This window comes from Melozone crissalis, unplaced genomic scaffold, assembly GCF_028551555.1.
Source record: "Melozone crissalis strain CALT ecotype California unplaced genomic scaffold, PUWL_Pcris_2 ptg000061l_1, whole genome shotgun sequence".
Classification (NCBI taxonomy): Eukaryota; Metazoa; Chordata; class Aves; order Passeriformes; family Passerellidae; genus Melozone; species Melozone crissalis.
The window spans coordinates 2,975,244-2,991,473 of record NW_026535839.1 but is presented as its reverse complement, the minus strand read 5'-3'; the positions used below and the strand labels follow the sequence as shown (position 1 = coordinate 2,991,473).

Sequence of the window (16,230 nt, the reverse complement as noted above, 5' to 3'; positions counted from 1 at the left end):
TCTTTTATGAAAAATCCTTTCTTTAGGATTTTTTCTGCTGAGAAGCTGAGAAGCCCCAGGAACAAAATGTAAACAATGATTATCTGCTGCTGTGGAATGCAACAGGTGCATCTGTGATTGGTCTCATGTGGTTGTTTGGAATTAATGGCCAATCACAGTCAGCTGGCTCGGTTTCCCAGTTTTTCACCCTTTCTCCTTCCCTTTCCCTACTCATCTCAACAAGCAGAAAGCCTTAAACTAAGGAAAATGGTCCAATTTGGGAAAAAAAGGATCAGCCAGAAGGGATTACTGGGGTATATGTAGGCAGCTGGAAGGAATCCAGTCAGATTTGTTTCCCCTTGTTCTATTTTTCCTAATTTTTCCTTCTGTTTGTGCCCAGTTTGGCTGTGTCTGATGCTAAAGGGAGGTGCCATTCCATGAGATTCTTCAGCTCTTGAACACCTGTGGCCGGTGAAATCCTTCCTCAGGCTTCAGAGTTAACAGTGCAATGACGTGGAATGAAAAACCTCTCTCTCCCCAGGGCACTGTAAAACCTCAGTTTTGTCCAGCTCACAAAATGTGTTGTGTTGGGAGCCTTTTCAATGACAACAAACCCATTTATTTCAATAAATGACAGCTCAGATTCTGACACAGCCCTGAGCTGGCAACGTGGCTGATTCCAAACTGGCCCAGTTGGACTTGGCATCAGCAGGGAGGAAATGTCTCATTGCACACTGGGCTTGCCAGGGAAGGCCTCATTGCTCTTGGAGCAGTGGAGGATGATTCTCTCTGGATTGGGAAGTCAAATGGCTCCCAGGGAAGGGTCTGTTTGCCCCCTTCCCACTGGCATCTCTGCCTGAATGTGGAATTGTGGCAGCACATCCCAAACTCAGAAGTGAGGATGCCATGCAGCATCCAGCTGGATACTGGCTGTGATAAATGTGAATTAATTGATCTGGACTGAGAGTCCCAGGCAAAGCTATCAGCTTGGGGTTCAGAGTTTGAATAAAACTGTTTCATTTGTTCCTTGAGCTATTTCGCTACTTAAAAAGAAAAATCTAGAGCCTGCTTTGAGACTCATCAAAGAACCTGGGAGGATTTTCTTTATTCTTCTCCTTGATAATTGAGAGGATTTGGATCAAACTGTTAAAAATATAAAGTGGTTTTCCACTCAGAAAAAGAGAACACAGAGAGCAGTGAGGGCAAAATCTGTTGTGCAAACTCATGGACCACTCATCCCCCAAGCTCCTGGGCCAGGACCAGCCTCAGGATCCTCCAAAGACCCTGGGAGGTGTTTTTGCTGTGGCTGCCGTGGGTGATGCCATTCCACAGCATGGGAACTGCCCCAAAAACTCTGCCAGTGCCTAAATCCACCCTCTGATGCTCTGCTGCTCCCCAAGTCAGAGAGAAAGTCCAGAAAGTGGCAAAGATGATAAATGCACCCAATAAGAACTCCCTCAAGCACAAACCACGTTACTTCTGGCCCTTGTGTCTCAGAGCTGCCCTGGGAGCCAAGGTGAAACTGCTGGGATATTTGGGGTGTCCTGCTCGCTCCCATTGAGCTCCTCTGGTGTTTCTCAAGAGCTGAGCTCTGGTTTCAGCCTTAGCAGGGATTGAACAGGATCTGTCTCCCTGCTATCCAGCAGCCTATTTTCAGGAAAATCACAGCAACCTGATTATTTCTGAGACCTCTGCCCCCTTGTCAATTTTGATTGGAGTTGGCCCAGGAGTTCAAAAGGCTGTAACAGTTTGATCATATAATCCTGGCTTCCTTAGGAAACCAAGCTAAGGAACAAACAAACACAAGTCCTTACAGAAATCCTCCCTCGACAGCTGAGGGGTTTTTTTAATCAACACCTTGACTTTTATGAAGATTTTTACCTTCACTTCCCACCAAGATTGTCTTACAGAGCAGCCACCAAACGTGGCTCTGGAGTGGCACCGTTGCTGCATTAGGGACAGGCTGGATCCCAGTGGATCCCAGTGGGACCCAGTGCAGGGGATGAGCTCTGCTGAGCTCCCAGCAGACAGGTTCAGCTGCGGCCAAGCTCAGAGCTGGGCTCCCAGTGCATGGGATGTGCAGAGGGAGGAGAATACCCAGCTGGACAATTCCCCCTGGGCTGCTGGCCCAGCTCAATCCCGCCCAGAGCTGCTGTGCTGGGTGCTGCAGGGGCTCCAGCCCCAATTCTGGGCTCCTGGGGGAGGAAACACCAGCTCACCCTGGTCCCTGCTGGGCTGGTTGGCTCCCCCAGGAGTGCAGAGAGCTCTGACGCACCAAGGGCCCCCAAAACCCAAAATCTTTGGGGCATCCCCCGGGTGCAGCAGAGCTCAGAGCAGGGCACCGTGCCCAGATCCCTCCAGGCTGGCCACCAGCCCCTCGTCCCTCTGTGCCCTTTCCCTTGGTGCTCCTTCCATGAGCACTGACAGCAGATCTGCAGCAGGAGCGACTCCACAACCTGACCCCAACCAAAGGCAGCAGCTGCTGCTGCGGAAATCATGGACAAGAGCATCCCTGGGTGATCTGAAGTAACATATTTTGGTATTAATTGCAAACTGTTTTTTCACCTCCCACTTTCAGAGAAGTTCTTTAAAAAAAAATTTTAAAAAAGGAGAGTTGCAAATATGCCAAAAGCGATTATTTATGCTCGTTCAGCGTTATTTGATCTCGGCCAATTACTACCGTGTTCCGAACAAGAAGCCGCAAAAGGAAATCTTCTCCCTCCCTTTTTTTCTTTTTTCTTTCTTTTTTTTTTCTTCCTTTTTTTTTTTTTTTTTTTTTTAGGAAATCGGGACTAACATTTCCCCGTTCAGAAACGATGACGCCTCACTCCGTTAGCCTGGGGATTTCAAGAGGAAACGCAGATTTGAGAGGAAAGCCTAGGGAAAGGACGGGAAAAGAGGGGACCCGTCCGGGACGGAGGGGACGCAGGGCGGGCGCTGCAGATCCCGGATTTTCCTGGGCCAAAAAGAGGAGAATAAGTGATCGGAATGGCCTCGAGAAAGGCAGAGTCCGCATCACTCCTTTGCAAAGAGAACAAGATCTCTATTTTATCTTTTCTCCCTTTCTTCTTCCTTTCTTTTCTTTCCTTAAACATAGCTTTTCCCTCCGTGAGAGGTGTACGTTTAATTATAAAAGGGCCTTTTTCTGTTGTAATCTCTTTCCAGCTCAATTCCTTTGCTGGATAAATCCCTTAAACGTGTTGTCATTCCTTATTTATTGATTGCAGGTATTTGGGGTTTAATTGAGCAAGTCGGTCGTGGCCCAGGGCAGGAGTGGCGCTACATGAGCAATTAAATCTGATTAGCCCGAGCCCTTTAAGCCCCAGCTGGGTGATTGATAACCGAGACCAACATTCTTCAATTGACTCGCTACATCAAAAAGGAGAAAGGCTTAGAGGAGAAACGCATGGGTCCAACATGAAAAATAGCAAAGGAGCCGAGCAGATTAGATTTGCAAAGGAGCTGAGCTAACGGCGAAGGGAGCGGGGAGAACAGTCCTGCTCAGCCCGTAAAATAAATCCCTGAGTGTCTCCTCCTCTAAACTCAGCCGAGCCTGGATTTTTTCTTAAATTTTGTTTTGTTTTCGTTTTTGTTTTTGTGTTTTAAGCGGCCCAAGTGACCCGAGCTGGAGCGAGGATGGCTGAAGGCGGCGGAGCTCGGATTTGAGCGGCGCTCAGCCCTCGGAGCGCGGCTCCATCCATAAAGCTGTCGTCTGTTTGTTAGGGTGTTTGTCCGCTCCGTCATTACGCTTTTTGCCCGGTAGTTTAAGAAAATAAACTGGCGGGGAGAACAGGAGCGAGTCACCCCCATCGATCACGCTGATGGATGTCGGTGGTGCCTTGGGAAGGGGACCGGACCGGTGCGGGGACAGCGCCCCCGGGCATGGGGGCCAGCCCAGGGCCCTCTGCGGGATCGGGGGGCCGGGGATGCCCCGAGGTCCCCCCAGCGCTGCTGCTCCGGGGAGAGCGCACGGATCGGCCGTGCGGAGCTGTGGGGAGCGGCACCGCCGGGGCACTCATGCCCCTGGCACACATGGCCCTGGCACACATGTGGTATGGCACACATCCCCCTGTCACACATGTCCCTGGCACACATGTCGTATGGCACACATGTCCCTGTGGCACACATGTCCCTGGCACACATGTCTTATGGCACACATGTCCCTGGCACACATGTCCCTTTCACACATGTGGTATGGCACACATCCCCCTGTCACACATGTCCCTGGCACACATGTCGTATGGCACACATGTCCCTGTGGCACACATGTCCCTGTGGCACACATGTCGTATGGCACACATGTCTTATGGCACACATGTCCCTGGCACACATTCCCCTGTCCCCGGGGCGTTTTCCTGCCCGAGTCCGGAGCAGGCGAGGGGGTGCGAGGTCGCTCCAGCTCCGCTGCGCCGGTCCCGGGGATCCCACCGTGCCAGCCCCGAGATTCCCAGCCGTGCCAGCCCCGAGAATCCGGCCGTGCCAGTCCCGAGGGTCCCGACCGTGCCAATCCCGGCCGTGCCATCCCCGGGGGTCCCTGCAGTGCCAGCCCCGAGAGTCCCAACCGTGCCAGCCCCGGGTGTCCCTGCAGTGCTGCCAGCTCCGAGAATCCGGCCGTGCCAATCCCGAGAGTCCCGGCCGTGCCAATACCAGGGATCCCGGCCGTGCCAATCCCGGCCGTGCCAGCCCCGGGGGTCCCTGCAGTGCTGCCAGCCCCGGGGATCCCACCGAGCCAATCCTGGGGGTCCCGGCTGTGCCAGTCCCAGAGGTCCCAGCTGTGCCAGCCTCGAGAGCCCCACCGTGCCAGCCCTGGCCGTGCCATTCCCGGCCGTGCCAGCCCCGGGGGTCCCGTGGTGCTCCCGGAGCCACCGCGCCGGCAGCGCCCGCCTGAGCCTGAACCTGAACGGCAGCGAAGGGGGAAAGAAATCAAAGCCAGGGCAGGGGGAAGCCCGGGAAGCTGGGGAAGCCCGGGGGAAGCTCGGGAACATCGGGGGAAGCTCGGGTGGAAGTAGGGGAACATCGGGGAAAGCTCGGGGGAAGCTCGGGGGAAGCGTCCGGGCCGGGCTGGGGCAGGGGCTGCCACCCCCGCCGGGCACCGCGGGGCCGGGGCGGCTCCCAGCGCGCCCCCCTCCCGCTGCCGAGCTTCGCCTCGGATCAAAACAGCCTTGAAAGCCCCAGAAATCACCGGGGAAGGGAGGAGGAACGTCAGCAGGAGCTGGACTTCTAAAAAACCGTTCCGCCCCATAGGCTTTAATATTAAAAACCCCCTAGGAGCCTCAGACACTGTATTAATTAGTGCAACCACCCATGAAAAGTTGGGTTTGGAACAGCATTCTTTGCCCTGTGTGAAACAGCAACCCTAATAAACAATTGTTAACTTGGCCTATTGCCTCTGGTAAATTACACAGCATTAAAAAATAATGCTTTTCATATTAGGCAGTAATTAAAGGTTGGGACAGCTTTAAAACAAGAGGGGGAGGGGGGGAATCAAAGAAAATATAAAAATGTTCTTTCAAGAGTTATGGGAGGCTAATAAAGTATGTCTGTTATAGTGCACCACTTTGCCCCCAGCTACAGCCAAACTGGAGCCACTGCAATTGCCTCTCAATAAGATAATGATATTCCTTTCTCTGCTATTAAAAGGCTCCCAGTGCAAACTTAAAATGATTTATTTAATTTAAGAAATTATGAGGTGTAACTTCAAAGCGTAAGCCGTTAGTAATGGAAAACACCAGGTTGTTTAAAATTATAATAATAATTGTTTGGAATACAGTGACATCAAAGTGCTTTCATCACCAAATAAAATATAGCACAGACCCCCAAATCCAGTGGAGTTTATTGAGTAGACATTTTTTGGTGTGTTTTTATTATTTCCTTATCAAGAGACATTATTTTAGCAGCTCCTTTTCTCAGCTTTGATGTTTTGACAGTCTTAAATTAATTTTATTGCATTTTTTTGGCTCGGAGATGGGAGATTATTCTGACTGCTTATTTTTCATTATGACTTTTTTGTTTTCAAGAACCGGTTTGTTATTTAACACAGCACCTTGATAAGCGCAGTCGAAATGAATTGGCCATTACAGGTCATTAAAAAGCAAAGAATTCTGTTTTCAAGCAATCCATTACACGTCTGGGAAAATATTCCTACTTAAAACAAACTTTTGAGTCGAACGCTGGCATAATCAGTTTAATAAAACGGGTAGCGCATACTTTTAAGGAACGTGGGTTTTTTTTTCTCTTTACGAGATTCTTGCTTATTCAAAACACAGCAATCTAAGAAATACATATACAAAACATTTTGCCAAAAAAAAAAAAAAAAAAGAGAGACCTGCCTTTGCAGCAAGAACATCACAGAATGTTTTTAATTTCCTTGAACAGTGTTATAAAACCTTAATCGCGCATACATTGCCCGAGACTTTTTCTTCCCAAGCAAAGCAGAATTATTCCAACCCCCTTTAAAAATGGTAGCATTTTAAAATATACTGCAGTTGCAGCTTTATAGACCGGTCTTTCCACTAAAACAGCAGGGACAGAATTGCTCGGGTGTTAAAAGACTGAAATATAATGGATGGAAAGATTTTTATTCCTTGCGTGCAACCGGTTGGGAGCTGCGGGCAGCACCCGCCGAAATCCTGGTGGATTACGGTGGGAAACGCTCAGCGAGGGGCTCGGGGAGCAAAACACCAACCAAAATAAAAAAGCTCAACAACAACATAAACAAAAGACCCCGAATTTCCCCTCTGCCTTTCCCCGCGGCAGCGAAAATGAGCGTGAACCGTGGAGCGGCTCCTCCTGGGATGAGCTGAGCGGTTTCCCTGAGCTCCCTCCTTATGCTTTTCACTGGAAAAATATGCCCCCTCTGCTCTGGAATGGAAAAGGGGAAAAGAAAAAAAATATATTGGAGTAACCTCTTTGTTTTTATTTTGCGAGAGAGGCTTCCTACGCCAAGAACGTGGGCGCTGCCGAAAGTAGGTTAATTTCGGAAAGTGACCCCCGGAAAAGGCATTTTGGAGTCTCCGTGGCGTAGGAACGGGAGGAACACGGTCACACTGCCGGAATGCCCGGGATTATTCCTTTGAGGAGTGTTTTGGTTGTTGTGGGGTTTTTTTTGGTTGGTTTTTTTGTGCTTTTACTGATTTCAATTTTTTTTTTTTAAATAAAGACATTCATTAGTGTTTGGGGATACTAAACTAAAATAGAGAGGGGCAATATACTTTAGAGAAAGCAAAACGCTCGCTTGTCTCCCGGAGCAGCCCCGAGGGGTGACAGTGAATCCCCCGCGGTTGTTCCGCGGACCCTCAGGCTCCTTGCGTGCCTTGGAGCCCTTTCCGAAGGCGCAGGGCCCCAGAGTTTGGCGCTTTCTGATCGTTCTTCCTTATCCATCCCCGCCGCGGGCTCTCCTCCTCCTGCACTGCGCGTCCAGCGCTCACCCCAAAATCCCGCAGAGCACCGGGCGTGCGCGCAGGGGACATTGGGGAGCGCGTGTGAGAGGCACGGGCAGTGCGGGGATGTGCAAAATGCCCCTGCAGAATCACGCTGCAGAGATTTGGGGGTGCGTGTGAACCACGGGGGCGATGGAACCAAGGGATGGGGACAGGGCTGGGAGCCGGGATGATGCTGGTGCTCTGGGGCTGTTCCTGATGCTGCTGCCCGGCTCTGCCCGGCCTGGAGGGGACCTGAGCCCCCCGGGTGGGCTCCGCGGGGCAGGTGGCAGGAGCATCCCCGGCCCCATCATCATCCTCACCCTCCTCCTCACCCCCATCGCCATCCCCATCCTCATCATCACCCCCATTCCCATCCCCATGCCCATGCCCACTCCCATTCCCATCTTCATTCCCATCTCCATCCCCATTCCTATTCTCATCCTCATTCCCATCCCCATCCTCACCCCCATCCCATCCCGTGGCTCGGGGGTCTCTGTGTGCCCGCAGCCCCCAGCCCGCAGCCCCGAGGATTCCCCGCTGTCCCGGGCGCGCCGCTGCAGCCAGCCCGGTTTGGCTCGTTCGCCATAAAACGCAGCAATTCCGGGCTTTGATAAGGCGACGCGACAACGTGAAATGCAGGCTCGGAGCGCCCGTGGCTTTGGGCAATGAACGCCTGGCCCGAGCGAGGCAGAAAAGCGCGATCCCAAATGTTTATGTCAACAAATCCATCCCCGGCGAGTGAAGGTGTGCCCGGCTGGCCTGAGCCGCCGCTCAGCAAGTCCGGGTTTTAAGGATCGGGATAATTTATCGCGTTGTTTTTAATGTTTATTATTTATTGCTCTAATTATTTTTCACTTTCTATTGGGAATTTAAAATATATAGATGTACCTGGAACATGTGCCAACTCCTTTCAGTCTCACTCAACTTCTAATCATCGCATCTGCTTTGTGTCAGAAAATACTTTGGGAACAATTTAACTTTGCATTAAAATAACTAATTAAAGCCACACCTCCCCAGCGTCTTGCGAAAGTGGGGGAGGAATTTCAGTAAGTGCATCGCTTTTAATGATAGCATTCTGATTTCCCTGCCTCGCTGTAATTTATTCAGTTACAGATCTGCCTGCGGGGCAGCTCCCATTAGGACGATGATGAAGTCTCATGAGTAAAGCTTGACACCTCCCTCCTAATAAAATATAATACTCAATTAACTCGGCCTTTCTGAAGGCTTTAATTGGAACAAGTTAATAATGGGCGCAGGGGTGAATTGTCATGCCATCCGCAGGCTCCGAGAAGGTGTCACGGATCCCTCCCGCCTTTCCCAGAGCCGAGGTTGTAACCGAGATTTTTGGAAGCTTTTCCTTCAACACCCCTGTGTGCCGCAATAAATCTGTATCCATTTAGGGATCTGGGATAACACACGCAAAGCTCCCGCGCTCAAAGAATTTCCAGCAAAAAGATTTAGCTGTAATCCCTGACACAGCTGATTTATACCGAAGGTTCAGAAACACCGCTGGTTTATTTATAGCCCAGCACTCGGGACGGGCGGCCGGGAAAGGGCAGGGCCGGGGGGACCTCGCCTTGCCCGGGATTTGGGGGGTGATGCTTCGGGAAAAGGGAATCGGGGAAAGAAGCGGGTTTTCCCCCGTTTTTATGCAGCGGTAAATTCGAATTTGAAGAGCCTAATTGGAGACTGGGCTCTCCCGCAGCTTTTCCCTGTATTTATAAAGCTGGGGGGTCCTCAAGGGTTTTCTGGGAGTGGGGAGAGGATGAGCAGGGCGAGCGCTGCATCCCCTCCCCACAGCCCGCCTGGGCAGTGCCCCGTTCCCCGGCCCTTCCCTCCCGATCCGGGGATGCTGAGGAGCCGGGACGGGACGGGAGAATTCCCGGAGCTCCAGCGGCGCTGCCCGGAGCGCTGTGCCTGCAGGAGAGGGGAGAGCGCACCCGGGGGACACCCAGAGGGGCAAAACCGCCTGGTTAGGGAGAAATACACCTGGTTAGGGGGTAAAAATACCTGGGCAGGGGATAAAAACCTCTGGTTAGGGGAAAAAGACACCTGGGCAGGAGGAAACACATCTGGTTAGGGGACAAAAACACCTGGGCAGGGGGCAAACACGCCTAGTTAGAAGGAGCACACTTGGGCAGCGGGCAAAGTCATCTGGTCAGGGGCAAACACACCTGGTTTGTCCCCGGGTCCCCTCCTAACCCCAGCAGCCCACCTGTGACATTTCCATGCCGTGGCATTCGGGTCCCCTCGACTCCCCTGATCCGAGCCCGGGGAGGGGGTCCAGCACCTGCTGTCCCAGCCTGGCCCCAAACCGTGGGACAGCACAGCACCCCGGTGCCCTGCAATGCAGCTGGAGCACTGCAGGGCCCCGCCAGGCTTTGCCTGTCCCAAATTCCCCCCAAAATCCTTCAGGAGTCGAGACCCATCTCCCCCTAAGGCACAGAGTCCAGGGGAGAGCTCCAAGGACAGGGAAAGGCACACGAGCCGAGAGTGATGGAACCACGGCGCTGTAAAGAACAGAGGCGCCTAAAAAAGGTCGTTAAAAACAAGGAAACCTCATAAAAGCTTTGGCTTTTGACTCCGAAATGTTGACTTGCAATTCACCTTCATGCGCTGCAAATTTGGCTTTAAATCAGATTGAGAAAGGGGAAATAATCATAAAGGCAACCCAAACATTCCTTTGAACTTGACCCAGCGGTGCAAAACACACACGGAGAGGAGGCACCTTTCAAAGGACTCCAAGCACTAACAGACCCACACGCGATTAAACATGTTTTTTCTTTTTTAATTTAATTCGAAATAAGAGATAAGAAATAATAAATCTTCAATAAAATATATAAAATTGTACAAGGCATCCCTTTCAAAGGGATTCTCCTATAATGGGAGATCGGGGGTGAGGGGAAGGGAGAGAGGAAGTTCATCTATAGTGGGTCCCAGGCAGCATCAATGCCTGGGTCAAAACAAACCAAAACCAGCAAAACCTCGTGGCCTTTTTTTTTTTTTTCCCCTTTCCATTTTTTTCTGATTTTTCTTTTCCTTTTTTTTTAAATTTTTTTTTTGTTTCATTTCTTTCCTCCACAACAGCATGCTAAGAAAATAAATCCAGGAGAAGCTCTGACTTCAGTGCTCCACAGCCTTGGGAGTAACTTCCTCATAAAGTTTAGCAAGAGTAATACAAATAATACAAGAGTTACAAGGAGAAGCCTGGGGAAGCTGCTCCCACCACGGGGACAGGCAGGTCACACAGTCTCTATCACCTCTCTGTCCTGCTCGTGGGGCTCATTGTGACACCCGGATCTCTCTTTGGAAGGGCTTAAAGCACGAGTCACTTCTATTGGCATCCTCAGAATGGAAGAAAACTCACGGGGTTCTTCTCTTTAACATAGGCTGTGGCAAACACAAATCATAAACACCCCATAACATCCCCCAGAACGATTCAACAATCCTTTCTGGGAACAACCCACGTCCTTCTCCCCTCTCTCCAGCTTTTCCGAGAGCACTGCAGAGCCAAGATTACCTGGCTGCAGCCAAAAGTTTCTAAGCATGCCAATAGGAAGAGATAAAAACCAGGCTGCCTAAGAGCCCTCCCTCGCTCTTCACCTCCCCTGCCAGCGCTTTACAAAGGCTGAAGCTATTTATACACAGAAAGGCATCACAGGAGCCACGCTGGGCAAAGCTGGGCTCTACATTTAGGGGCCCTGCTGCTCATCTCGCCGAGGTTCGGGATGCAAAACTTTTCCCTCCCCCCAGAAATGCAGGAATTTGCTGGCTCTGAACTCCACTGAGACTCTACACGACTCTAGTTTCTATTTACACGTCTCTAGCTACGGGCTCTGCTGTCTTCAAAAGAACAAACCAAACAACAAAACTTCGATTAGACCTTTTTATTTCCCTCCCCCCTGCCCCCAGGTGAGGGGATGGTAACTTAGAGCATGGCTCAAGGGCACTCACCCCTCTCATTTTAAACCCATTGGGCCCCGCCGGGAAGGCGTCAGGGAATTTCTGCCTCTGTATAATAAATTCACTTTTTCACCCACTCTTTTTTTAACCTAGTTTTACTTGCACTGGATAAAACCCCTACATTTACTCACAAATAATTTTTTTTTGTTGATTTTTATGCTTTTTTTGGTTTTTTTTTTTTTGCTTTGAGGATCAGACTCAGTGCTCAGAGCACTCTCAGGAGACGCCCAACCCGTAGCAAACTCCCAGAACAACTCAGGATGCCAGATAGAAGCGTGCAGAAGGAATGGCCAGTACTGGTTGGGGTTCTGCCTTCTCAGGGCTGGACAGGATCCACCAGGAAGTCTGTCTGTCTGTCTGTCTGAGGCTTTGTCTGTCGGATCTTCTTAGGATAAGTGGTACATGCTGTATCCAACGGGAGTGGCGTAGAGTCCAACGGGCGGGATGGGGAGCACAGGTCTGTGAAAAGGGTAGGATGTGCCGTACAGCGAGGCAGCCTGGATGGGGGAGTTGATGGGGAAAGGGAGGCTGAACCCCGAGGGCAACATGGGCTTGGCTGCCATTTTGAGCTTCTCCAGCTCGGCCTCCTGCAGTCTCTTGGCCTTGGCCCTCCGGTTCTGGAACCAGATTTTGACCTGGGTCTCTGTGAGGTTGAGGGAGCTGGAGAACTCGGCCCTCTCGGCGATGGACAGGTACTGCTTCTGGCGGAACTTGCGCTCCAGAGCCAGCAGCTGCGAGGTGGTGAACGGCGTGCGGGGCTTCCTGTTGGTCTTGTGCTTCCTCAGGGTGCAGGCAGTGGGGCTCAGGTGCCCTGCAAGGAAGGGACAGGGGTTAGCACAGCAGCAGGGACACCCCGGGGCTCTGCTGGGCGTCCCCTCCAAACACGGCATCCTTTGCCAAAGGGGATCTGGAAATCTTCTCCGAATTCACAGCGCTTTGGCTGATGGAAAGGAAATTTTGGCTCAGGGATTTCAAAGGGCACAGGGAACTCACAGGTCACTTCACAGGGGTCTAGAGCACCAAACCAACAGCCTGGGCTGCTGCACAGCTCCAGGAAAGCACAAACACCAAAAAGCAGGAGATTCCCAAAAGGGACAGTGCGGCAAAAGGAGAGCTCAGCCCTGCTCAGGGTTTCCCCACCAAGCACAACAAGTGACAGCTGAAGAAGGTCTGACAGTTTTTGTGGTTTTGCTAACTGGACATTTTTTCTTGCTATTATTTTCTTTTAAATCAAGTTTTTCCTCTGCTTATTAATTTTGATTTTCAGTAGGTATTTTCTCATTATCAACCAGTACAAAACCCCACAAGCTCAAAAAAGAAAGCAGCGCTCTTTTAATTCAACATGCAGCTTTTATAACATCTGCCAATTGAAAAATAAACCAAAACCCAGACAAAACTTCAGCATTTTGTAGCAAATAAAAGCCAGAAAATCCACCACCTATTGTGCCTGCCTTAAACCCCAGCCAGGTTAGGCAATATTCCCGGGATGGCAGGGAGCTGACTTGCCTTTAGATGAATTTAGCACTTCACTAATAATTTTGCAATCTAAAGACTAACTAAAAAGCAGGCGGCTGACTTCAAAAGCTCGGTAATTTGGCTGTGATTTGCTCACTCTGGGGCACAGGACAAGTCACCCTGGTTGGACACAGCAGTGACGCCCAAATTGCTGAATTTGGTTCACATTGTGGTGGTGTCTTCTTCAAGCACTTATCAGTATCTGCACTTTGGGTTTTCTGTACTCATTTCGCTTTTCTCTTTTATTTTTTAAAATAAACCAGACTAAGAAGATGTTTAAGCACATATCATGCAATTTAAAAAATCCCACGAGGGAATTGTTCTAAAGTTCAGAAAGGGGGGGGGGGGGGAGAGAAAACACAGCAGAAAAAGTTAAACTTCTCTTATTGCTCTTTCTCTAGAATGCAAAATACTGAAATACTGAAAACAAAAAAAAAGCAGCTCTTCTAGGAAACAACTTTTCAAATACCGGCCTGTGATCCTACCAGGGCATTTTAATAATCCAGGTGCTCACCGTGACAGCTGATTCACTTCTAAAATTGCATTAAATAAAACTACAGCGACCCTGACTCCCTGCCTCTCCCCGCGTTGTTCCACGCTGGTTTTAAACCCAATTCCTTTCTCTTCCCGAAGTGAAGCTCTCCTAGGACTGGGACAGGGTTTGGGGTGCCCGTGGCTCCCTGTCCCAGCGCCTTCCCCAGCCCTGGGCTGAGCCTGACCCGGCTCAGGCTGTGCACAGAACAGAAATGTGCTTTTCCATGAAATCCCGGGAATATTGCATGAAATCCGGGGAAATATTCCATGAAATCCCGGGGAATATTCCTTGAAATCCCGGGGAATATTCCATGAAATCCGGGGAAATATTCCATGAAATCCCGAGGAATATTCCATGAAATCCCGGGGAATATTCCCTCCCGGATACAGCCCAAGGGGTTGCCGGGCTCTGGGAACAGCAGGGTCCGGGAATTGCGTTTACCCCGTGCCAGTCCCCAAACTGATTTGTTTCCCCTCACTGATTTGTTTCGCTGTTTTTTTTTCTCTTTATCCTCCTTTTTCTGGCCAATATCGGACAAAAGAACCCATAGTTTGGAGAGGGTTCCCTCTCCGTGTTCCTCAAAACTCGAACTTTTCCAGCTTTTCGCCCAGCCCATCCCACCAGTAATATTAATATTAATAATAATAAATCGAGGGCTGTTTTTAATGTCAGAACTCTCCATGGACAGGGGGTTTTGGGAAATGAGGAAAAGGGTCGAGGCCGAAGGACCTTCCCCTCCCTGATCCTCGGTTTTCTCCCCAAATCCCTCTGAAGTCACGGGAACTCCCAGCTACCCAATCCTACACAAAATTCTCTTGCCGATCCCGAGAACAAACAATTTTCAAAGAGAAAGAGGAGGAATTTCGAAGGGGAAAAAATATATATAGAGAGATTATTAGGCCGTGTCTAAGTCTGGGGTTTTGGGCAGATTTAGAGAAGGGGTCCAAGTAGGGGCACACAGTTTTTTCCAAGTTTTTGCCAGCACATTTGAGGGTACATGAAAATTAAAAACCGGAGCTACACAGGGAATGCCTTCCTCCTGCTCTCTCCCAGCACGATAGAAATCAAATTAATTCGGGTTTATCATAAAAGAAAGGAAGTGTATGAAAGCCAAATCGAAATTATTGTTAAAAAAAAAATAATAAGGAAAGCTATAACAACAAGAAACTTTCCTCTCGCAGTATTAGACTGAGGAGTAAATTCCGCAAGACAGTTCACGCCTGCAGAGTCTCTAAGTTAAATAAAGCAGGAAAGTTTTTCCAGCAGGAAAGTTTGGGATGCGCGGAGCAGAGCGGATAAACCCTGTACAGGTGTGCGGCACGGCCGGGATGCTCCCTCCCTTTCTCTGAAGGATGTCTGGGGGCTTTTCATTCCTAAAAAGCGATATTCCCCCCCCCCTGTTTATTTTATAAGGGATGGCTCCGAAAGCGAAAGGCGGCTCGGGCTGCCAGGGGGGTTTCGGCTGTGATTTGTCACCTCCGCACCGCGCGTCCCTGAGGCGGGGACGGCATCGGGAGGGACCGGGGTGGGGGACAAAGGGGTCGCGAACAGTTCGGGGGGCTTGGACACGCTCCGGAGCCAGGGATGGAGGGACAGCCCAAGGCTGGAAGGGACAATTGCCGAATTTCAGAGATCGCAGCGCACCGCGGACGGGAGAAAGGCGCAGGGAGAAATCGCAGCGCTGTCGCAACGGGATAAGATAAATGGGCGAAGTGGCTGCCAGGGGGCCGCGAGTCGGGACAGGAGCTGGTCCCTGGTGATTTCTGATCTTTTTAAGGCTTTGGAAGCGGTCTGTGTTCATATACATCCGTGTAGTGATGTATAGAAACTTTTAACTCTATACATACATAATAGTATCAATATTTAATAATAAATATGGAACAAATGGGAATATGACACACGTATGAATACCTATAAAAGTATAGCTGAAAAGCAGAATATTTTAGGTTGGAAAGGACCTTAAAATCACCTCCTTCCATCGGCAGAGACACCTTCCCCTAGACAGGCTTGCTCAGGGCCCCATCCAGCCGGGCCTGGAGCCCTTGGATGGGATATAGGATATAAAATACAGGATCTACGTGCCGCGCATCCCGCCCGGCCCCGGAGCACTCACTTGGCGGCGGGGAATATCTGCCGGCCTCCGGAGGGATCCAGGACGAGCCGTCCTCCGAGTTCTCCGACTTCACCGAGGCGGTGTCGAAGGGTTTTGTAAGCGCCCCGGGAGGGCTGTGCGCGTCGCGGGAGCCGTGGCCCGCCAGCAGCAGGTTCCTGGAGGTGCCCACGGCCGCCCCGTCCGCGCTGCCGCCGGCCGCGGGCAGCGGCGGCTCCTTGGGGGGCGGCGGCGGCTTCTTGTCGGACATGAGCGCTTCCACGCTGAACGGCAGGCTCGACACCTTCACTTTGTGGTGCTCCTCGGCGCCGGCCGCCGCGCCCTCCTCGTCCGAGGAGAAGACGTCCTTGGCCTTGTGCGGGGAAGCCATGGCGGTGCGCGGAGCTGGCGCTGCCCGGAGTGCGGCGAGCGGGCCCGGCCGCCCCCCTTTTCCCCCTCTGGGGCTCCCCGCCGCTGTCCTCCTTGCCCGAGCGGGGGAGCCGCCCCGCCGTCCAATCAGCGCCCGCCGTGCCCAGTGACGTAGCGCACGGCCGGCTCCTATTGGCTGAGCGCGGCGAAGGGGGCGGGCCCAGCCGGCGCCGCTCGCGGGGAGTTCCCGGGCCGCCCCCCCCCCCCCCCCCCCCCCCCCTTCTCCCGGTCCCAATTAATGACACGGGGTTAATGACACGGGCGGCCCGCCGAGGAGCCGTGCAGGGCTGTAATCACAG

General features: G+C 51.4%; 1 protein-coding gene across 1 annotated transcript; it reads right to left on the bottom strand.

The window, feature by feature from the left end:
- Nucleotides 1-10,482: 10,482 nt before the first annotated feature.
- On the bottom strand, nt 10,483-15,893 carry MSX2 (msh homeobox 2). Its single transcript, XM_054288046.1, has 2 exons — nt 15,527-15,893; nt 10,483-12,174 (listed from the first exon to the last, which is right to left on the bottom strand). Exons 1-2 carry the CDS (start codon nt 15,891-15,893, stop codon nt 11,750-11,752), a joined length of 792 nt encoding a protein of 263 aa, XP_054144021.1. The 3' UTR covers nt 10,483-11,749.
- Nucleotides 15,894-16,230: the final 337 nt, after the last annotated feature.